Below are 24675 nucleotides of genomic sequence, written 5' to 3' on the forward strand. Positions count from 1 at the left end.
CCAGTTTCAGTGTTTATCATACCGATGAGTATCATGATGCTTATCAAATTTCAACCATTGAAATTTAATATAGATAACTGAAATTTAATTTTTTTTATATATTTTTAAAAAAATTTTAATAGGTAGATAATCCAAAATAAATGTAATATCTTAACTGTAACTTTTTTTTAAAAAAAATTATTTAAAATTTATTATTTAAAATTTTTAAATCTAGATTATTAAGACTTTATCTGAATGTTGTAGATTTCACCACGAGTATTATAGTTCTCATAGAAGGTGGTTCCTATATATACGTGGGCTAATTTCTTTTTAAAACACAGATTTTGAGGGTCGGTTTGACTGAAAAGGTGGAAGCTTCCATTGCAGATCCGTCCCCTTCACGTCTGCGTCACCGCCCACTTGTGCCTGCATCTTCGTCTTCGTCATCATCTTTGTGCAGTTGACTCTGAACTGAATGGGCTAATTAGCGCTCTCTCTCTCTCTCTCTCTCTCTCTCTCTCTCTCTAACGCAATAAATAAGATATTATGGGATTATTTGGGAAAAAAACATTCTGCATGCCCCACAACTAACACTTTTTAAGTGTCATTTTTATTGGTTTCGTAGTAGACTGTGTTACTGCGCGTGGAGTGTCATTTTTAGACTAGAAACGCACTTAACATTAACTTCTAATTGAACTCTCCTAGAGTGCAAAGAAAAGACCTTATTTAGTTCTATTTATAAATTATATAATTAAATTTTTAATATGAGAGAAAAAATGTAAAAAAATATTTTTTTCAATACTCTTTTTTAACAAGAGTGTTCGAATTTTGAATGGTCCAAACTCGAATTAATTAAAAAAACATAATATGTCTCTTAATTCTCATCTATTTGGGTGCATGCATATCCTTTTATATATTTTCTATCATAAAGGGGTAGATATACAAAACTTGAAGAAAATAGGCACTCTTACATAACATGTTATATATCCCCCAGATAACGCTTAACATTGCTTCTGCAGTATAGATATAATACTTAAACTGTCCCCCAAGCATCATTTATTTAGGTGATAATTAGTATATATCCCTAATTAAGGGCTATACTTAAAAGGAATGACACATAGGTCATTCTTTCTTCTCATTGTAGCACCAAAAGACTCTTCCACATCCAGTTCTGCTGCCTTCATTCCATTTGGAAGTTGCCAATCAAAATGATAAAGCATATTGGAAATAATTAATTCCACAACTGGTGTGGCAAATGCAATTCCAGGGCATATTCTCCTTCCAGCACCAAATGGGATAAACTCAAAGTTTGAGCCTGTGAAACTGTAATTAACTGTGGTATCAAGGAATCTCTCAGGAATAAATTTTTCTGGTTCATCCCAATATTTAGGATCTCTTCCGATTGCCCAAGCATTAACAATAATTCTAGTTTTTGCAGGTATCTCATATCCATTGATTTTACATCTCTCTCTATTTTCTCTTGGAACCAACAATGGCACAGCAGGATGCAGCCTTAAGACTTCTTTGATGACAGCAGCAACATATTTCAACTGAGAAATTTCTGATTCATCCACGCATCCTTTGCTTTTGAAAACTCTTCTAACCTGCATAACCGTCAAAAAGAAAATTCAGAAAAAGTCCCAAAGCTCACACTATTACAACTTCACTATTATTACATTAATCAAAACAACTTTATGCATAATCATACCTCTTCTTGTGCCCTTTTCATTGCCACTGGGTTTCTAAGTAACTCCGTCATAGTCCACTCTATTGTTGTTGCTGCTGTTTCAGTTCCACCTACGAAAATGTCCTGAAAAAGGATTTAAGACATAATTTGAGTGTCTCTACTGCGTGAATCAGAATATAATAATTAAATAACACTTCTATTTATATAACTAAAGGAGCATGTGGAATTAACAACCTTAATAACGCCTTTAATGTTGTCGTAAGATAAGGGGATCTCGAGGTCATTCTCCTTTTGAATCCTAAGAAGAACATCAACTAGATCTTCATCCTCACCAGCATGGTTGCCAAGGTTCTTTTCTTCATGATCAGTGATAATATTTTGAAAGATCCTATCAGTCTCGGCTTGTAGCCTAATCATTGTAGCTTTGATCCCAGTTATCACACTGAGGAATCCGAGAGAAGGATAGAAATCAATAACATTTAAACCCGAGATTAGCTGAATTGTATGCTCAATAGTAGGTAGAATGGCTTCTACGTTCTTGGTCTTCTTACCAAATGCTGCTCTAGCAACTATGGAATTTGTGAGAGGGAAGATTTTCTTACTAAGGTTCATGACAGAACCTGCATATTCACGGATGTCCTTCATGAGCATTGAAACCTCCTCTTCCCTTATATTCTTGAAAGTTTGGACCCTCTTTGCAGACAAAAGCTCCAAAGTGCAAATCTTTCGGAGCTGCCTCCAATAGTTTCCATACGGGGAGAAAACAATATCGGAGCCATTGTAAGCAAAGATATCAGTGGCAAGAGTTTTGGGTCTATTAGCGAAGATTTGGTCATGTGTCTTCATAACCTCCTTGGCTATTTCAGGGGAAGACACAATCATGAACGGAAGCTGCCCAAGTTGAAGATACATCAAAGGTCCATACTTTTTTGAAAGGTCTCTCAAAGATCGAGTAGGTATTGAAACTAGAAGTTGGTGAAGGTTTCCTATGATAGGTAATTTCGGTGGGCCTGGAGGTAAGTTTCTACATTTTCTGGAATTTGATAGCTTGTGAATCAAAAGGATGAAGCACAAGAAAGTGAAGAGGATAGCTGAAGGGCTATGAAACTCCATGATCATAAAATAATATTGATACTGCAAGTTTGGTGTGAGGTTCTGGACAGTAAGTTGTGCTTTTATACTGAAGATGCGAGTGTTCCACAGTCCCCGTATGGTTAATTTATAGAATGAGCAGTTTCTTCACTTTGTACTACTATAATTGACGTTTGATTATTCCATGTGGAAGTGACATTATTTCCTTCTCTCTTTTTTTTTTAAAATAAAGTGATATTGATTTTTTTTTAAAAAAAAAAAGTGGCATTGATACTATTATCAAGCAAGGTGATATATATACATGCATTATGCAGAGGGGCATTAGATGCTTTATTTTATTCATTATTATAATTATCGTCATAATCGTAGAATGCAAATTTTTATCTTCTTCGATCTATCTTTATTTTTTAAATTAACAAACTAATTTTATTTTTATTTGTTAAAATAAACCTGTACTAGTTTAATTAAAGGAAAGTACATTAGTTCTTTGCCGGACATGACGTTATCCTTCTAAGAAAACATCGAAGCGGACAATTGGGCCATTCACTTTTCAGTTTTCAGAGCGCGTGTCTTTGAATCTTCCCTTCTGCAAAATTTTTCTGAGAGCTATTTTCTGCATTGTCCCTTATCACTTGGAAAAATTGGCCACAATACGTTGACTGAAGGTATGAGTCATGATGCCGCTATCTTTCGTTGCCGAGAAAAGTCTGAGTGGACAGGTTAATGACTTAATTGATGGAGTGAAATTAGGAAAGTGAGTTATAATCATGATGATATCGGTTGAACCACGTCAACAAAATAAACAAATAATTACAATAGTTTTAATTGCAGGAAATAAGTTAATCCAGACAAATATATGAGGCTAAACAAGTTTGCTGGCAAAAAAATATATACAAGGCTAAACAAGTTTGGGCCTCCTGAAATATTTTCTCTATATCGACACCACAAATTTCATTTTGAGCTTTGTCGTGATTTCTCCTTCCAACCACCCTGATGCTTTTTCTTTTCTTTTCTTTTTTTCCGGACATAAGTATCCTCCAATTAGAGGTAATATTGTTCAAGGTACTAAAAGGCACTAAACACTTCTCCCAATAAGAATTTGATTTTTTTTGCTAGACACATATCTTTTTATTTGAAGTAATCCTATTCGACGTACTATCAGGTACTAAAAACGAACACCTCTCCTAATGAAGACTTAAACCTTGATTCATTATATTATAAAAAACTAATTCGTTTTACTAGATCCAACTCTCCTAAGTTGTTAAAATTTAAATTTTAATTTGTTATATTATGATAGACTAGTTCTTTCTCTTAAGGGTGTGTTTGGATGAAACCAAACCGTGGTTTGGAAAAGTGATTCTGAAGAATAGATTCTGGGAAGAATAGATTCTGTGAAGAATAGATTTTGTAAAAAAGTGATTCTGAGAAGTGAGAGTGTTTGGATAGTTGTTATCAGAAGCACTTTTTATATATACAAATTACTAAAAAAAGATATAAGTTAATATGATAATTACAGAAAAAATAGATTTTATGATATATTTTAATTTGAAGGAATAAAATTGTTAATAATATGTTTTTTACCAACATAATTAATAATACATAAGATAATATAATTAATAATTAATTAATGTGTATATATATTTATAAAATATAAGATTAATATATTTATAAAAAATATGTTTATAAAAAAAATAACAAGATACATATCATATAAGCCCTCACACTCTCCCTTTTTTCTCCAAAAGCAAAAAAATTTTGCTTTTTCCAAAACCATGGTTTTGGTTTTTGGAGGGGGTGTTTGGGTGATTTATTCCCCAAACCATGGTTTGGGGTGTCACCCAAACACACCCTAAATCTTTGATTTCGTAGTTGAAAACTTGAAGTCTTTAAACTAATCTGTGGGCCAATTGATTTAAGAAGGGCCCAAGTGTTTCTCGATTTATGCCAATGGAATGGAAGATTCTAATTGGGCCGCCGAGCTTGACCGACTTAGTATATGGCCAATTATTTAAATACAATTTTTTTCCCACAAGGGTTGCATATTCTGCAAGAGCGGAACGGAATTCAACTTCAATTATGACATGGTAGTTGAGAGGAATCTTTCGCCAATTTTTTTAATCATACATCAATCAAACCAACTAATTGTAATTTTTTGAATTAAAAAAATATGATATATATAACTGAAGATGGAATATATATTATGTAGCTACGTTCAGTAAAAGTTTAAAAAAGGTCTACAACGATTTATTTTTAAAAAATTATGTTTTTAAGTTTGAGATATTCTTTAAACTTAAATATGAAGATATGTAATGTCATGTACGTATATTAAAAATAAAAAGAATTAAATTAATGTAGTGTATGGATTGATGGTTTATGGACATTGAATCTTTGATATGCACTATAATTTAGAAATTAAGTATATAATTTTGAGTTTGGATGAAGAATACGACGAATGGGTGGATATTGTTTTTTTTTTTTAATTCGTTTCATTTGAATAGAATTTTTTTTTTTTGGATTTTAATGTTCCCCGTTATGATTATGAATAATTATTTTCTTTATTTTAAGTATATATATTGTTTTAAAATATGTTTTATTTAATTATGACTATAGTGAAGAAGTGTGTTCTTGAGCTGTTTATTGACCAGTTTTTTTAAAAAAAAAATTGTTTATGCCGACGCTATTTTTTAAATATTGATAATTATACCAGCCCCTTAGATTTTCTATCAGAATAATTAAAAATTACTTAGCCATCTCCTTCCCCAATGAACGATATGCGCGGAAGCGTGGTGGTTAGAGTACAAATATTGCAAAAATCAAAAGAAAATATTTGTTAAATTCGGAATGTTTGACTTATCTTCTATACTACTACCTCGGGTCCTTAATACTACCTTGAATCTAAGATTTTATTTGTAGCCTACAAACAAAGCTTATAATAGGACCAGAGGTAGTATAAAAGTTAATTAACTAACCTAAGTAAATTAAAAAAATTAATTAAGTTAGTTATTTGTAATATATACTAGTGGGTGTTATCTTTCTTAAAATATTCTTGTTAATCAAGTATACTGGCTAGAACTACTATTATTACAAAAACTATATTTAAAAAAATGGATAAATATAAGAGACAAAGTAAATTAAGATCTTATATTGAAGATCAAAATAAAAGTCAAATGAGCCCTTATATTAAAAATTAGTATATGAATTAAATATTCATTTTCTCTTCACATTTCAAAAATCGGTCCAAGAAGCATTGCCTTCCTTAGCAAAAAAAAATGTGGGAGATACAATAATTTGATTCCAGCTGGTTGTAAACAAGAACCAAATACTACTTCCGGTCTTTAATATAAGATTTTGTTTGACTTTTATTTTGGTTCTAAATATAAGATTTCAATCCACTTTGTTTCTTATATTTATATATATTTTTCTAAGATAATCCTTCTAATAATAATAGTTCTAGCCAATACATTTGATTAGCAAGAATATTTTAGGAAAAAGAACACTTATTTATTACAAATAACTAACTTAACATATTTATTTAATCTCTTCAAATTAGTCAACTAACTCTTATAATTAGGACTGGAGGTTGTACTACTTTCTATTCTTAATATAGGATCTAGTTTGTAATTCAGTTTAAAGTACAAACTAAATCTCATATTAAAGACTAAAAAGCAGAGGTATTATTTATTAATTAAAATAATATGTATTTGCATAGAGTTCTTTGTACTATTTATAACATGAAAATAACTTATGAATGTAGTGCAGTTTATAATATTATATAAATTTATTAAATTATTACAAAGGAGAAAAAGGATACATTTAAATAAACTTAATTTATTCTCCAACAACTCCAAAGCGCAGAACAAAGTAGGTATCCCGCTATATTTGTCAATCCACCATAAGATGACAAACGAAGAACCAAAAAAAAGAAAACTGTAATTGATTAATCATGATGCAGACTTATTATTTAAGGGCAATATCTTATTGGAATCAAGCAAAGATCGTTTTTCCTTCTCACCGTAGCACCAGAATTCTCTGTCATGTCCAACTTTTCGTGCTCTAACCCATTAGGAAGTCTCCAATCAAAGTGATAAAGCAAATTGCAGACCATACTTTCAACAAGAACTGTAGCAAATGAGACTCCAGGGCATATCCTTCTTCCAGAACCGAATGGGATGTACTCGAACTCTGTCCCTTTAAAGTTGTAATCTATTGAGGCATTCAGGAACCTTTCTGGTTCAAACTTTTCTGGTTCATCCCAATACTTTGGATCTCTTCCGATTGCCCAACCATTGATGATGACCCTAGTCTTGGGAGGCAATTTATAACCATTGATCTCACAGCTCTCACTATTTTCTCTTGGAAGTAACAGTGGCAAAGGCGGATGTAACCTCAAAGTTTCTTTTATAACTGCAGATACATATTTCAAATGACGAAATTCTGATTCATCTACGTATCCTTTGCTTCCGAAAATCCTTCTTACCTCTTCTTGTGCCCTTCTCATTTTGCTGGGGTTTCTAAGAAGTTCTGACATTGACCACTCTACGGTTGACGCTGATGTTTCAGTTCCACCAAGGAAAACATCCTAGAAATAGATAATATAAACTCACGATTAGAGCTCATAATGTGTATTTTGAAGATATATCTATAACAATTCAATCATCAATTAACATATATACTCACCGCTATGATAGCTTTGAGGTTGCGTTGAGTCAAAGGGATCTCAAGGGTATTTTCCTTTTGAATCCTCAGAAGAACATCGACCAAATCCTCTGTTTTACCAGCATGACTATGGTTCTTTTCTTTGTGATCGTTGATGATATTCCTCACCATCATATCAAGCTCCTTGTTCACGCTATCAATTTTAGCTTTTATGCCGGTGATCACTTGAAGGATTTTGAGCGAAGGGTAAAGATCAGAAACTGAGAAACCACTTGCCAACTCCAGAGTACGTTTCATTAGTGATAGGATTTCTTCAACGTTCTTTGTCTTTGCACCAAAAGCTGCTCGAGCAGTTATGAAATTCGTGAGCTCGTAAAGCTTCTCACTGAGATTAACAATGGAGCCTTCGTGTTCTGATATATTCTTCACGAGTGCTGAAACCTCTTCTTCCCTTATTGTTCTGAAAGTTTGGACCCTCTTTGCAGACAAAAGCTCCAGAGTACAAATCTTCCGAAGTTGCCTCCAATAGTTTCCGTAAGGAGAAAAGGCTATGTCTGTGTTATTGGAAATCAGTGTGGTGGCAACAAGAGCAGGTCGATTTGCAAACGTTGTATCGTGTGTTTTCATGATCTCTTTGGCTATTTCTGGGGAAGAGACAACAACATGGGACAACTCTCCAAGTTGAAGATGTATGAAGGATCCATATTTGTTGGCTAGATCTCTCATGGCACGATGGGGTATTGATCCTGCAAGTTGGTGTAAGTTGCCGATGATAGGTAATTTGGATGGCCCTGGAGGTAGGGTTTTGAAGGATTTATTGGAGGTTGATTTCTTCAGCATTACAAGGAAGAAGAAAGAGATGGCGAAGAGGATAGTGTATGGGATTTGAATCTCCATTGATGGCTGAGGAAATGGAGAACTGGAAGCTCGCTTTAGTTAGGTTATAAGATATATAGACCTCTTTTACATTAATAACACACTATGCAAAAAAAGCATTTTACGGCAGTTAGAATGAGCCTTTCATGACAGTTTTGAATGTGACATTTATGTCATCAACGTGAAAAAATAGAGGACTTCATGATAGGAAGTGCTAAAGTATGTTACTTTTTACGACGGTTGTATATTTATTGAATTCTTCTCTTTTAGCTTTGCTCGAAGCCTAAAGCTCTTCGTGACCAGTAGAACATAGAAGTCTTTAACTACCGGACTGAAGTTATTAAGATTTGATAAAGGTAAAATTGAACACCAAAATATTATAAAACTCATGAATTTCAGGCTATCAAACTCAAATCTATAAAATAAAAGGAACAAAAATTAGATATTTTCAAACTTTCACATATCAAAGTATATTTAAGTAAGGAGACTAACAAAAAAAACAGATATATTCAAATTTAAAACAAACATCATGTTTTTAATCAAAGAAAATACTACACACATCTTTTCAAACAACTAAACTACAAAAATTATAAAACCCACAAAAAGAATAGAAAAGAAAGGGCAAAAAACTCACAAATAACGATGAAGAAGATGACATGACAGTGACATCGATGAAAGAACATGGCAGAGATGATAGAAACAAAGAGAAAACACCACCAAAAGTGAGAGGAGGAAGAAAATTAAGTGGAGACGACAGTGAGAAACCAGGAACTTTAACCGTGAAAAGTAAAAAACTATTACATGATAAGAAGAGTTTTAAAATTCTAATAATCTTTTTAAGAAGAGTTTTTTTTAAACCATCGTAAAAAGTATACTTTTTACAATAATTTTCTGGATAACTGCTATAAAAAGTAAAATGTACTTTTATGCAATGACAAAAATGTCATGGCTTTTTTTTTGTTACAGTTGTTTCCTGATAGCTGCCGTATATTAGCGTCGTGTAGTAGTAACATGAATGATGTTATGATATTATATCATTTGAGTCCAAATATGATAAAAAAGATTTCGTAAGAAGATATTTGTTGATTTCTGCATTATTTAAATTTAACTTACTGGCCGCAACATCAAACTCCGTACTTCATAAACAAACTTTTCCACGAAATTAATTAATTATGTTTCCTCCATTAAGAAATTCTGGGCTGATTAGCCGAGTCAACACGCTATCTAAACATTTATTATTTATAATTTATCAATAATCATCATCAAATTTTTTACTTTATATATATAATTTTCCGCAATCAAATTTGTATCGCAATTAACATTTTACATAAAATATTTAATTTCTAAATCACTTCATTTAAAAGCTTGATTGATATTTCTTTCGATAAGCCCCTGTTAATCTCTTGCTGCTACAAATTCTATCTCAGCTCAATTAATTGAAAATGCCCAAAAATTAGATCTCAATCTTAATTCCTCTTGAAGGTTAAAAAAAAAATATCAATTCCTATTAGAGAGCCAGAGAGGGAGAGAATATTCAGCAGTAAGCTAGCCACCAGTCGCGATGGCTTTCTGCCATAGAAAATTGAATTGTTCAAAGTAGCTAGGGTAGGCCATGTGATGGAAGTTTGACAGTAAGCCACATTTAAATATGAATATTGAAACAAATTTTAAAAAATTCTTAATCTTCAAAGTTCACCAACCCACCATCGTCTGAAACATGTTGATACAAATTACATTTACACAAACGGAAAAAATTCATAGCTATGAATTAATTAATTGCCTTATTAATTTATCAAGAGCTTCACAGTAATGGTATTTATTTTATGCTTTTAAATTCAATTATGATTAAGAAATTGTACGTATAATTTACATTAAAATATTGCTATGATAAGAAAAGTAGTAGCAATTGATTAGGGGTTACTTGTGGGGAGTATGATGTGATGCTAATCAGCTTAATTATTAACTAATGGCGCAAGAAATCAGGTGTGCCACGTGGCATTTACTTACGGGGAACAAGTGAAGTGAGTTTGGTGTGGATCTTCACTCAGCCAAGTCATTTCATCATTCCCTTTTGAATATTACCATTCAAGAACACCGGACCTTAAAAAGCTAATCAGAAACATCTTAGGGTAATCTCTTTGATTAAATTGCCCTTACTGACGTAAAAGTTGAAAATTTTGAGAAGCAAAACTGGAATTTTAAAAGACAACTTTACAATTTTAATTAAGATTAGTTTAAAGCTGCTGTGGCCTGACATGAGCACAAATCTTTGGAAGAATATAATACCCAAAAGCTAACTGTTACTTATGTTTGGTACGAGCAAAATAAAAAGCAATGAATGAGAGAGAAAAAAATTTAAAAAGTTTGTTTTAAATAAAAAATGAGATTTTAAAATTTTACTAAAAAAAAATATATGTACGAGAAAAAAATAATAATAATTAATTAAAAACTTTTAATATCATTTTTTTAATTTTTTTTAATCAAACTCATTAAAAATTTTACTGTCTTTCCCTCTACTCCACCCTGTTTCTTTCATATTAAACAAGCCGTGGGAATTGGGGATCCCAAGACTTATAAGGCTCCTCTTTGAAGACGAATCTCTCCATGCGAGACCCATGAAAGAAAAGAACACTCTGCGGCTTTGGCTTTGCTTGGGTTCTGAGGGGAATTTGAAGGCAACGCTGCGGATTCAAGTCCAACGGCTCGGCGGAAAGGAATCATGGTTGCTGCAAGTGCCCACATTCTGCCATGGAGATTTAAGACAGCACTGCTTAATGGCTTGGCATGGAATGGATCTTAAGAAGGATGGAGGAAATGAAGCTAATGAATAAATTAAACTAAAAACGATAATGCATCAATCGACTAAGTATAGGGTTGGCGCGAAGCAATGGCCGGAAGTGGGAGATGACGCGTGGGAGTCACAGCTATATGGTCGAGTGGTGACCCGATATAAAGAGGGAAGTGGTGGGCCTAGTTCTTGTGGGCCTGCAGTCCAAAAGGTGACGATGTGGATTGGATAATGGATTTGGGCCAGGAAGGTCGTCCCTCATATCAGATAAGGTGGAGGGCGGGCCCAGCTTTTAAGTTGTATGTTTGGTTGTTTTCATGTTTAAGCGAAAATTTGGGTTTAGAGTGCTTCACAATCTTAATGAATTAATGTTCGAATTTTTATTAAGAGATGTGTTTATATTTAATACCTAATAATATTTTGAATGTGATTGTTTTTAATAAGAAAATACATCTGCATAATAAAAAAAAAAAGTGAATTATTATTCTTAATTTGAGACATGCACAGTTCAGTGTTTACTGTACAACATTTTAGAAATGAGTGGTCCTTACTATAATTCACTGACTGATGTATCAATTATATTTTTTTGGTATTGCCCTGATGACTCGAGGTAGCTTCTGATGTCTCATATATTTGAATTATTGTTATATAGAAATAAGTTCTATATGTTTTTCTCTCAGATTACTTTAGACGACTATGTTTACTGCTTAGAAATTATTGTCTGTCGAGTCTGAAGAATTTAGAAAACTAAATTACGTGGCCATGCGGATTTTTTTTTTCAATTCAGTTATTTAATTGTTTTAGTCAAATCCCATGGCATCCTCCACTCATTTTAAACGATTTAATTTTCATTTGGTCTTTGGATTATTATTTAATCTTCAAATCCCAATCTGAGTCCTGACAAGTAGGTCATTCTTGTTGAATTTTAAGATCCAAACGTCCAACGGCTTAGGCATTACTTTAAAGAAGAAATTAAATTAAGTAACTACATATAATTAATAAAAATATTGAAATATGCTGACTGAAACATCCAATGGAAAAAGGATATAAAGCAGTCTCTGCCCAAGACATAAACAAAACAAAATCAAATTAACTTCTATAATCATGATTCTCCAGATCTTCCTCTTCACCTTGTTTTTCTTCCTTCTTCTGATATACAGCCGATCGAACACCAAGAAATCCTTCAAAACTCTACCTTTACCTCCAGGGCCATGGAAGTTACCTCTTATAGGGAACATCCATCAACTTATAGGGTCACTACCCCATCACTCTCTGAGAAACTTGGCAAACAAGTATGGTCCCTTAATGCATCTCCAGCTTGGAGAGACAACCAATGTCATTGTCACTTCCTCAGAAATTGCCAAACAGATCTTCACAACACATGAAGTTATCTTCTCCAATAGACCTCATCTTCTCGCTGCTGAGATCATCACTTATAATTGTTGGCGGCAGCAAATGAGGAACAGCAAATCCGGTTCGAGTCGCGTCACAAGGACACTGTCCTTGAGAGATATTCCGCAGCCTCTCGGTGTAACAGGCAGCGGCACTCCCCAGGATCAAACGAACCCTTCCTGCGAAGCAAGGTAGCAGAACAGCGAAAGCGATTGTAACAGGAAACACAGCGGGAGAGAAGAGGAAGAGGATGGGACTGTGTGTCTTCACGCTGCCTGGACAGTCCCTTATATAGGCGCGAATGGCCACATCCCCGGAGGACGCATCCCTCTGTTTCGCCGAGCGGGTACGACCGAAGCAACGTAAGGTTCCGTTGGAGACGGAACAGCGCGAACGTTGGTGCACACAACGTTCGCCTACACCCCGCGAGACGCGTCCGGTCGGCCACAAAACGAAACAGTAAGCCTCTTGACTTTTAACAGGTCCAAAATAAGGCTTTTCTGGTAAGCATAATTTTATTAAAAAATATTCAACAAAGTTTAAAATAATTTTCGTAAAATGAGGCTTTACCGCGTTTAATTCACGCGCAGGGGGGAAATCGCCGGTTTACAACTGCGTTTCCCTCCTGGTGGCCTGTTGTTGTGTGCGCGAGGCCCACTTCCCTCTTGGCCCATTTACCCCCCCAAGGATGCTTGATCTCATTTATACACTTAGACTTCTTCTCATCTTTCCCATGTGGGACTTTATTTGACACACATATTGCATTATTTCACAACAATCCCCCACATGTGTCAAATAAAGAGCCAGAGTTACACACATGGGTATAATCATTGTATCTAGTGGTTCTTGCGACTATGAACTAGACCTAGACTGATAACACTTAGTACACAGAGATGCCAGTGAAGCCTGCTTCTATGAACTGTCATCTCTTCGGCGTGTACTAGAGGCATTAAAAGTCAGATTATACCCCCACATTTCCGCTGTTAACGACGGTTTTGCGCGTTATAACGGCCGTGCGCGTGCCTGGTGCATAACGAATGCTCTAGAGATTTTGCCATGATCTCATAGGAGCGGCCCCACTCCACATTCGTAGAGGTGATTTCATTTAAGTGTACCTGCACTGAATACACCATCCCGTAGGATTTGAAATCATTAAGAGCTTTGCTCAACCCTCCAATATGCAATCTAGCACTTTCTCACACATCATAGGAGGGACTAGTAATTTTGGTTTACTGCTAGCAGTACTAACGAGCGACTTGTTCTTACCCATTGAACCTTCTTCATGGGATCACCAATCACAAAGGTTGGGTTGCCATCGCTGTCGTAATCATACTGGCTTTAGTCCCATTCCCCTCGATGTTTCGATAATTTGTTTCCTCCCTAGGGGTTTTGTTAATGGATCTGCTAGGTTCATTTCTGACCTCACAAAATCGATTGAGATCACCTCGTCCTTTAGCAGCTGCCTTAAAATATTGTGTCTCAATCGAATGTGTCTGCTTTTGCCATTAAATGTTTTATTTTTGGCCGTGGCTATTGATGCCTGGTTATCACAGTGTAATGATATTGATGGCGTTGGCTTGTCTCCCAATGGGATATTTGCTAAGAAGTTTTTCAACCACTCAGCCTCTGTACCAGCCAATTCCATAGCAACTAACTCAGAATCCCTTGAGGATCGAGTTATGATGCTTTGTTTGGCTGACTTCCAAGTGACAGCTCCACCACCAAATGTAAAAACATAACCGCTAGTGGACTTTGTCTCGTCTGAATCTGAGATCCAATTAGCATCACTGTATCCTTCTAATACAGCGGGAAATCCACTATATAGTATACCATAATTCATGGTACCCTTCAGATATCGTAATAATCTCTTCAGAGCTTCCCAATGTTCACTGCCTGGACAGTGAGTATATCTGCTCAATCTGCACACAGCATATGCTATGTCTGGCCTGGTATAATTCATCAAGTGCAACAGACTCCCAATAATCTGTGCATACATAGATTGAGCAATCGGATCTCCTTTATGCTTCTTTAGATGCACACTAGCATCATAAGGGGTACTCAAAGGAGTTTCATCATAATGTTCAAACTTTCTCAGTATTTTCTCAACATAATGTTCCTGAGAAAGTAAGATGCCATTTTCATTTCTTGTGATTTTAACACCTAGGATTATTTTTGCTTCACCCAGATCTTTCATATCAAAATTTGAATTAAGAAACATTTTTGTTTCAAGCACCACATTCATACTGGTTCCAAAAATAAGCATATCATCCACATATAAACAAATAATCACACAATCATTATTCATAACTTTGGTATAAACACATCTTTCTACTTCGACAGTAGAGAAACCACCACTCATTAAAACTTGATCTAACTTCTCATGCCATTGTTTGGGTGCTTGTTTTAAGCCATATAGAGATTTTACTAACTTACATACTTTGTTTTCTTGCCCAGGAACAGCACACCCTTCAGGTTGTACCATATAAATTTCCTCTTCTAAATCACCATTTAGAAATGCTGTTTTGACATCCATTTGATGTATAAATAGCTTATGAATTGATGCTAAAGCAATAAGGATTCTAACAGATGATATCCTTGTAACAGGAGAGAATGTATCAAAATAATCAATATTTTCCTTTTGGGTAAAACCCTTAGCTACAAGCCGTGCTTTGTATTTATCTATGGTTCCATCAGGAAAATATTTTTTCCTAAAGACCCATTTGCAACCTATAGGTTTTGCTCCTGAAGGCAAGTCTACCAAAACCCAAGTTTTATTTTTATTTAAGGAGTCTATTTCATCTTTAATTGCTTCTTTCCAAAGCTCTGCATCCGGAGAAGAGATTGCTTCATAAAAGTTTCTAGGTTCATTTTGTACTAAAAATGTGTAAAAATCATCTCCAAAGGATGTTTCCTTTCTCTGTCTTTTACTTCTCCGTAATTCTTCAGTCAAAACTTGATTTGTTTTTTCTTGGAAAGAGGCAGAAGGATTTTCAACACCTTTGGGAATATGCTCAACTTTTAATGGAAAAATGTTTTCAAAAAATTCAGCATCCTTTGTTTCAGTAATTGTGTTTTGGTTCAAAACTAAAAAACGATAAGCAGCACTTTGTTGAGCATAACCAATAAACATACAGTCAACAGTTTTAGAACCAATTTTCCTTTTCTTAAAATCAGGCAATAAAACTTTTGCAAGGCACCCCCACACTTTCAAATATTTAAGATTAGGTACAAAACCTTTCCACAACTCATAAGGTGTTTTGTTAGTTTTCCTATGAGGTATTCTATTTTGTAAAAAGCAAGCAGATAACAGAGCTTCACCCCATAAGTTATCAGGTGCACCAGAACTACAAGCAAAGCATTCATCATTCTTTTAAAGTTCTATTTTTCCTTTCTGCAACTCCATTAGATTCAGGTGAGTAAGGAGGTGTTACTTCATGTATTATTTCCTTTTTTTCACAAAAGTCATTTAGTAATAAATATTCTCCTCCTCTATCAGATCTAACTCTTTTAATTTTCCTACTTAGTTGATTTTCTACCTCTGCCTTATATAAGATAAATTTTTCAAAAGCTTCATCTTTATTTCTTAACAGGTACACCTTAGTGTATCTAGAAAAATCATCAATGAAGGTAATATAGTATCTTTTACCACCTCTAGTCTCTGTTTGTTTCAAATCACCTAAATCAGTATGTATTAATGACAATAACTCAGTCTCTCTTTGTGTAGGAAAATGTGATTTTTTAGTCATTTTGGTTTCTGCACAAATCTCGCATTTACCAATATTATTACTTTTAGTTTCAGAAATTAATTTAAGGTGTTGCAACCTTTTGATATATTTCCTATTAATATGCCCTAATCTAGCATGCCATAGATCATAAGAATCAACCAAGTAAACAGAAGAAGATGCATTATCATTCATATCGACACTCAGTACAAAGAGACCTTGATTACAGTAACCCTTCCCCACAAGAACATTGTTCTTTGTCATCACAATTTTGTCAGACTCAAATGACACTTTCACCCCAGCCTTTCCCAAGAGAGCCACAGAAATTAAATTTGCTCTCATATCGGGCACATACAGAACATCATTTAGCACTAGAGACTTCCCAGATGTGAGTTTCAGCACCACTTTTCCCTTTCCCTGAACCTTTGCAGTTCGGGAGTCAGCGAGATAAATGTGATCTTCCCCTTCTTCGAAGGAGGTATACATTTCCCTGTTTGCACATATGTGCTTGGTAGCCCCAGAGTCTACCACCCATTTTCTCACATCAGAGATGAGGAGGGCCTGAGAAAGCATTGCAGCAATTACTTCGTCATTGTCGCTGTCATCTCCTTCAACCAAATTCACATTTGGCTTGGGAGGATTTTCATCCTTTTGAAAACTTCCCTTAGCCCTCTTCCTGCACTGTGCTGCATAATGTCCAGGTTTGCCACAAACAAAACAATTGCCCTTCTTCTTGAATTTGGAGTTAGTGCCTTTGGGTTTGTAATCAGGTTTCTTATTTTTCTGTTTCTTTGAGTTAGGGTCGTACCTCTTGTTGCGTGGTTTTGTTTCCACTAGATTTGCTTTGGCAGCCGTCTCTTTCTCTTTCGCTGCTTGTATTGTCCTTCTGTTGGTATCTTCAATGATGATGTGAGTGATCAAGCCGGTAAGCGACAATTGTTTCTGTTTATGCTTGAGTTGTTGTTTGTAGTTGTTCCATGAGGTTGGTAGCTTTTCAATCAGGACCCCAGCGATGAACTCGTCAGGAAGATTGATCTTTTCAGCCCGAAGTTCCTCCAGTAATTTGTGATATTCATTGATCTGAAGCTTGATGTCTTTGTCATCGGTCATCTCCCACCTATAGAAGTTTCCGACCACAAATTTCTGCTTCCCAGCGTCCTCAGCAGTATATTTGAGAACCAATGATTCCCATATTTGCTTGGCCTCTTTGTAGACGCTGTAGATGTCAAACAAATCATTAGATAGTGTACTGATCAAAGTGTGCCTGCATACTTTGTTGGCCTGGTGCCACATATCCTTCTGTCCTTGATCAGCATCTGCAGCAGGTTCTGATTGAGTTAGCGCATTGACGACTCCATGCATGTCCAGAATTGTGTAGACACGTTCTTGCCACCGCCTAAAGTTGCTTCCATCGAACATTTCTATCTTGGATGTGTCAGGGAATGGCCTAGGAAGCGGTATGGCTGCCGGGACGTTCAGGGGAACGCTGACAGGAACAGCACTGGAGCCAGCAGCGTCGTTGTTTGCAGCCATTGTTCAGGATATCTCTCAAGATTGTTGGCGGCAGCAAATGAGGAACAGCAAATCCGGTTCGAGTCGCGTCACAAGGACACTGTCCTTGAGAGATATTCCGCAGCCCTCGGTGTAACAGGCAGCGGCACTCCCCAGGATCAAACGAACCCTTCCTGCGAAGCAAGGTAGCAGAACAGCGAAAGCGATTGTAACAGGAAACACAGCGGGAGAGAAGAGGAAGAGGATGGAACAGTGTGTCTTCACGCTGCCTGGACAGTCCCTTATATAGGCGCGAATGGCCACATCACCGGAGGACGCATCCCTCTGTTTCGCCGAGCGGGTACGACCGAAGCAACGTAAGGTTCCGTTGGAGACGGAACAGCGCGAACGTTGGTGCACACAACGTTCGCCTACACCCCGCGAGACGCGTCCGGTCGGCCACAAAACGAAACAGTAAGCCTCTTGACTTTTAACAGGTCCAAAATAAGGCTTTTCTGGTAAGCATAATTTTATTAAAAAATATTCAACAAAGTTTAAAATAATTTTCGTAAAATGAGGCTTTACCGCGTTTAATTCACGCGCAGGGGGGAAATCGCCGGTTTACAACTGCGTTTCCCTCCTGGTGGCCTGTTGTTGTGTGCGCGAGGCCCACTTCCCTCTTGGCCCATTTACCCCCCCAAGGATGCTTGATCTCATTTATACACTTAGACTTCTTCTCATCTTTCCCATGTGGGACTTTATTTGACACACATATTGCATTATTTCACAACAATAATAACATAGATATTGGATTTTCTCCACATGGGAACCATTGGAGGCAACTCCGAAAAATATGTACTTTAGAGCTTTTAACTGCAAAGCGTGCTCGATCTTTTAGGTACATAAGGGAAGAGGAAGTATCTGCACTCGTCAAAGATATTCGATCTCATGAAGGTTCGGTCATAAATCTGAGTGAGAAAATTTTCACAACCACAAATTCCATAATTGCAAAAGCAGCTTTCGGTAAGAAGTCAAGAGATCAAGAAGCCTTCATATCTAGTTTGAAGGAAATAATGAAGGTGATGGGAGGTTTCTCGATTGTTGATCTCTTTCCCTCTGTCAAAGTTCTTCAAGTGATAACTGGAATGAGAGCTAAAGTTGAAAGGGTTCATAAGTTGAATGATAAAATACTGGAGGACATCATCAAGGATCACAAAGAAAGAAAAGAGAGAAGTAGTGAGAATACTGAAGAGAATCTACTTTATGTTCTTTTAAAAATTCAACAGGAAAATGATCTAGAGCTGCCGTTAACCCACAAGCACATCAAAGCCGTCATTCTGGTGAGTAGCGTATATATGAAAGAACTTTAGCTTTAAGAGTAACGTAATTTATCTTATGCTTATTAATATTTTATAGTTACAAAGAAGTTTCTTTGACGAAGAACTCACAACCCATCTTCAGGATATGTTTATTGCTGGATCTGAGTCATCATCAACTAGTCTGGAGTGGGCGATATCAGAATTGATGAAGAACCCAAAGGTGAGGGAGAAAGCTCAAGCTGAGGTCAGAAGGATTTACGGTGAAAAAGGATATGTGGACGAAAGTGAGATTCATCAACTGAAATACTTAAACTCAATTGTGAGGGAGACCTTAAGATTGCACCCTCCTGGGGTGTTGTTACTTCCACGAGAAAACACTGAAAGGTGTGTGATTGATGGATATGAGATACCTGAAAAGACCAAAGTCATTATCAATGCTTGGGCAATAGGAAGAGATTCTAAGTTTTGGGATGAAGCTGAGATCTTCAAGCCAGAGAGATTTTTGGATAATCCAATTGACTTTAGAGGAACAAACTTTGATTATATACCATTTGGTGCTGGAAGAAGAATGTGTCCTGGGATTAACTTTGCTTTACCAAACATCGAGCTGCCGCTTGCCAGTTTGCTGTACCATTTTGATTGGAAGCTCCCAAATGGATTCACTCATGAAGAATTTGACATGTCTGAGACATTTGGTGCTGGCGTAAGAAGAAAGGAAAATCTTTGGTTAATCCCAATTAGTTATCAGCACTTGTAATATTATTGCTTCAATGATTTGTCTCGTGCTATATGTGTTGTTAACTACTTATGATGTAAACCTCTATGTTTTTAGTTTAGAGTCCTATTACTATCAAAAAAAAAAAATCAAAAGATTAGTGTTTCTAAAGACACATATAGCTATAAGATTCTCTATCTTTTAGTGATAATATTCAAAGTTAGTTTGAGCACTAAGTGATGTTTTAACCCTTAACATAGATCATTATTTGGGCTATTAACTCATTGACAATTCAAAAATTATATTGATTATAAGATTCAGAAGACTTACATATATATTTAGTGTCAGGTCAAAAAGCTTGTATGCTTAGTGTACTAATTTCTTATCAAATCAAACGAGTGGATTTTTAAACTAGAAAATTCACTAATTTGACTGAAGCCCTACTTAAATCATAATTTTGACTGATTTCGTTTTGGGAGAGAACATTTGAGGTTTTGAGCAGCTTCATTATTTTGACTGGTAATATAAATAATTCTGGAGTATAAAAATTTCAAAACCTCGATTGGATCACTGTCTTGCTATGGAATAATCAATTTCATTTTTCATTGACCGAGAAAATTAAATAAAGGTTATATAAAAAATAAATAAATCATGAAAATCGTACAACTAATTATTCAATATTTTCGTGTTTGAAGGAGAGATTTGAAAAACTTCAACTTGACTAAGCAATTAATTAATTAAATAATTCAAAACCGAAACTAGCAATCCAGATTTCAGATTCATTCAGATCTTAAAGCATTTGTTTTATTATAAAAATAATCGATTCAATACTCCATATATGTGACCAAGAAGTTAACGTATTATTATTTTTCTTAAATATTAATAGATCAACTAAAATACACGAAACAATTAGTTTGACATTCAATTTGATCCCAAATATAAGATTTTAATCTATTTTATCTCTTATTTTTATTCTTTTTTTTAAAAGTAGTCCTTATAATAGTTGCACATATTATGTTTTAAGTGATAATTGTAACTAAATAACATAATTAGTAAGGGTATTTTAGAAAAGACAACACATATTTATTATAAATAACTAAATTAATTTTATTAATTTATTCAAATTAATCAACTAGCTTTTATATTAAAGACCAAAAGTAATATTATTCTCTAAGAGTACTCTTCTGGTCCTATTTATAGGGCAGATAGAGAAGATATTTTTTGGTCATATTTATAGGGCCTTAAGAGAAATTTTTTATATAAATATTCAATTTTATCCTTTATTTATTATTATGTTGACTTTGTTGACATAAAGTATAACGTATATTAAATAGAAATAAGATAGAAAAATTGTTGGATTTTAAAGGAAAATTAATAAAATTTAAGGTTTTTCTTAATTTATATAAAATATGTTGAAAGTGACTTATAAATATGAGCATAAGAATAGGAATAGTTATTAAGAGTAAACTATTTTCGAGAAACTTGGACTAACCATTAAATTAAATCGCACTTTAAATGAATTTGAATTCAATTTAACGTTTTCGTTACGCCATGAGAATCCATCAATATAATAATCATTGACAGTCTAACTTGATAGGTTCCAGCAAACATAAAACTGTTACCCACCAGCTAAGTGGATAATCCCTTAATTCCTCGTGTCAATTGCCTAATTTTTCTTGTGAGGCCACTACAGATCAGATTCCAACAAGTATGAATTCCTGTAATGCATATGATTAATTTACTGACTCTTCATGTAAATTCCCTAATTTGATAGGTTCCAACAAACATGAAACTGTTACACATCAACTAAGTGGATAATCCCCTAATTCCTCATGTCAATTGCCTAATTTTTCTTGTTAGGCCACTGCAGACTAGATTCCCACAAACATAGTAGATGATTTACTGACTCTTCATGTAAATTGCCTAACTTGACAAGTTCTACCAAACATGAAACCGTTACACATTAGCTAAGTGAATGATCCCCTAATTCCTCCTGTCAATTGCCTAATTTTCTTTATGAGGCCACTACAGATTAGATTCCAACAAATATGGAGGGTAATTTACTGATTCTTCATGTAAATTACCTAACTTCACATATTCTAGCAAACATGAGGTTCTTACATACAAGTGGTTATTTAACTAATTCTCCATGTCAATTGACTAACCATCATTGTTAGCCCACTAAATGTCACATTCCAATAATGACCGCGATAAACTAAAGAAAACAAACTCATTTGTCTAATCTATACGACAACAATTGCCCCTCCTAATTCTTTTTTTAATTCCTACAAAATGCCTACAAATACTATAGCAATACAGTTAACTACCAACACTAATTTTTCCCTTCATCATAAATTTCATACTTAACCCCCACACAAACTCTTAACGGTACACTCACAAGCCTTCTCTCACTAAATCAGAAGGATTTGCTAAAGGGCAAAAGGGGTGACGGTTGAACACTATGTGAGACATTGGTAACCATTCCTCGGTTAGAACCCAGATGTCATTGCCAAACACACCCACCTTTGAATGGGTCATTCTTCCTTAACCTACCATGAAAATAAAATCGAACAAATCTACTACATTTAATGTGGACCACAAAGCTTACCAAAGGAAATCAGTGACTTCTTCTCACCCTGCTTCTTCCTTCGTTGCCAATAGCCTTGCAAGTTTCCTCCCTTGTCCGCCTCGTCTTGTTCTCCTTCTAGTTGTAGTGACTACCACCAACCCACAGAATGAGGGTGACGGAATTTTTAGGGGGCACGCCAACACTTTTCGCATATTGCAAGAGGCAAGAATCTTTCCACAGTGATAGCACGTTTGCAAGCAGGAGATGATAGATTTTTCACAGAGTGGTAGCACGTTGGCAGACCGGGAGAGGCAACAGTTTTCCCAGAGTGGTTGCATGTTCGCAAAGCGGGAGAGGGAAGAATTTTTGCACAGTGGAATCACCTTTGCATAGAGAGAGGGGGGGAGGACTATCTGACCATCATATTTTGGCCCTTATTTTCAAATTTCAAGGGAAGTTTAATGAGGAGCAACAACGTCATTTTGTTTGTGGAATTAATATCATATTGGCCCCTTGATCTTGCAGTGAGATCTCAGAAAGTTTTAGGGGCAGTTTAAAATTGTGTACTGTGGTCCTTAAACGAAATTTTTCCAAAATTAAATCAATATCCAAAAAGGCAGACCATGTGAAATGTGTGCGTATAAATATATATACATACACGCACTACCTCTGGTCTTTAATATAAGACTTCATTTGACTTTTATTTTGGTCTTAAATATAAGACTTCAATCCACTTTATCTCTCATATTTATTCTTTTTTTTCCTAAGGTAGTCCTTCTAATAATGGTAGTTCTAGCTAATACATTTGATTAGTAAGGATATTCTAGGAAATACAACACCTATTTATAACAAATAACTAACTTAACTTATTTTCTTAATCTACTTAAATTGGTCAACCAGCTTTTATATTTAGGACCGGAGGTTGTGTGTGTGTATATACAGGGAAATCTAATTTGGGGGTCCTTGTAACTTTATGTCATTTTTAATCAAGTCCTTGAAGTTTTTTTCTTTTTTATCAGCTCCTTAAGTTTTCACCGTTACATCCGTTAGCCCTTGTCCTTCAAAATCGTTAATGGACTCTTGACAAATGTTTGAGAGGACTGAGTTTGCTGACAGCAAAGTTTGAAGACTGAGTAAAAGATGCCTTTCACACCCATGATGAACAAGGTGTCCTTCCCTTCCTCCATTTGCTTTTGTTTGCTGCTAACCATAAGTCTATCGACAGCAAAAATCACAATGCAAGTGATGTTGGGCTTAAAGCTGCAATTGACGTCGCACTACTCCAACTCTTAAGGGCTATTCAACCAAAAATCAATGCAAGTTCTTAATAATAAGGCGAGTGATATTAATTCAGATCTTCTTCATCCCACATGGAATTGGCATACCTTGGCAAATATTGCGACCATACCTGTAGCTCATGAAATTACAGAGGCTACCAATGCAAATTGGCTTGAAATAGTTGATGAACCGGTGAGGCATCCTTGGGATTTCAAGAAGAAGAAATTTTGCAGCAGAACCAGCGAGATATCTTGTCCATGATTTCCTCTAATTCCGATACCGTGCAGTCCAAATGACCTTGGCGCTCCTCTAGGAATTGCAGAGCTAGGCGGCAAACATGCCATCCCACCATCAACAAACTTGGAGAAGGCCTCCTTGAGGTCTAAATCAGATCGGTAGTCTTGTACTTCGCTCTACCGATAGATTTGTGGTGAGCAGCAACCAAAAGCAAGTGGAGGAAGGGAAGGGCACCTTGTTCATCGAGGGTGCGAAAGGCATCTTCTGCTGAGTCTTCAAACTCTGCCATCAGTAAACTTAGTCCTCTCAAACATCTGCCAAGAGTCCGTCAACGATTTTGAAGGAGAAGGGCCAATGAATGTAACGGTGAAAACTTGAAGGAGCTGATAAAAAAGAAAAAAACTTCAAGGACTTGATTAAAAATGACAAAATTACAAGGACCCCCAAATTAGTTTTCCCTATATGTATATAATCAGGGTAATTGAAGCCACAAACTAGTTGGGCCTTATGACTCGGGCCCAAAAGAGCTATCTAACTGGGCTAATAATATTGACTGGGATCGTTTTAAAGGGATTTATGTGAAGGGATCAAGTGCCCACGCGAGGCTGTACCAAAAACCTAAAAGTCCCCACGCAATTTGTTATTAGTTGGTACTGTTATTCAGCCTGAAAGTTGGGATTAATTAAGCTCGGTTTCTTTAATAGTAGTATGACTCTCACCTAACTTACAGGCAATAAACTACTTGGTCAACTAAGTATGGACAATAATTTGATGTTTTTAATGCTGGCATCACATAATTTATTTTTTTAATGTTGCGTAGGGCGTATTTTCCAATCAAATTTGTTTGATGGATATATATATTTATGCCTAATTA

The 24675-nt window shown here is 35.4% G+C and overlaps 3 protein-coding genes across 3 annotated transcripts in view; 1 reads left to right on the top strand and 2 right to left on the bottom strand.

Moving 5' to 3' along the window:
* Window positions 1–946: 946 nt before the first annotated feature.
* On the bottom strand, window positions 947–2801 carry LOC114758300 (cytochrome P450 71D10-like). Its single transcript, XM_028947334.1, has 3 exons — window positions 1901–2801; window positions 1688–1789; window positions 947–1583 (listed from the first exon to the last, which is right to left on the bottom strand). Exons 1-3 carry the CDS (start codon window positions 2783–2785, stop codon window positions 1068–1070), a joined length of 1503 nt encoding a protein of 500 aa, XP_028803167.1. The 5' UTR covers window positions 2786–2801; the 3' UTR covers window positions 947–1067.
* Window positions 2802–6567: 3766 nt separating this feature from the next.
* The window catches only part of LOC114758282 (cytochrome P450 71D10-like), a 28705-nt gene continuing 10597 nt past the window's right edge, over window positions 6568–24675 (bottom strand). The window contains exons 2-3 of the mRNA XM_028947314.1: window positions 7436–8305; window positions 6568–7337 (exon numbers count right to left, since the gene is read on the bottom strand). Of these exons, the coding sequence (XP_028803147.1) occupies window positions 6720–7337; window positions 7436–8305 (1488 nt within the window). The 3' untranslated portion in view covers window positions 6568–6719. The remainder of the gene's footprint in view (window positions 7338–7435; window positions 8306–24675) is intronic.
* On the top strand, window positions 12168–19914 carry LOC114758324 (cytochrome P450 71D10-like). Its single transcript, XM_028947368.1, has 3 exons — window positions 12168–12558; window positions 18488–19023; window positions 19145–19914. The coding sequence occupies exons 1-3, from the start codon at window positions 12183–12185 to the stop codon at window positions 19757–19759; spliced, it is 1527 nt and encodes a 508-aa protein (XP_028803201.1). The 5' UTR covers window positions 12168–12182; the 3' UTR covers window positions 19760–19914.

The sequence above is a fragment of the Neltuma alba genome, unplaced genomic scaffold, assembly GCF_004799145.2.
Source record: "Neltuma alba isolate B1F8T4 unplaced genomic scaffold, ASM479914v2 tig00001522_pilon, whole genome shotgun sequence".
NCBI classification, from domain to species: domain Eukaryota; kingdom Viridiplantae; phylum Streptophyta; class Magnoliopsida; order Fabales; family Fabaceae; genus Neltuma; species Neltuma alba.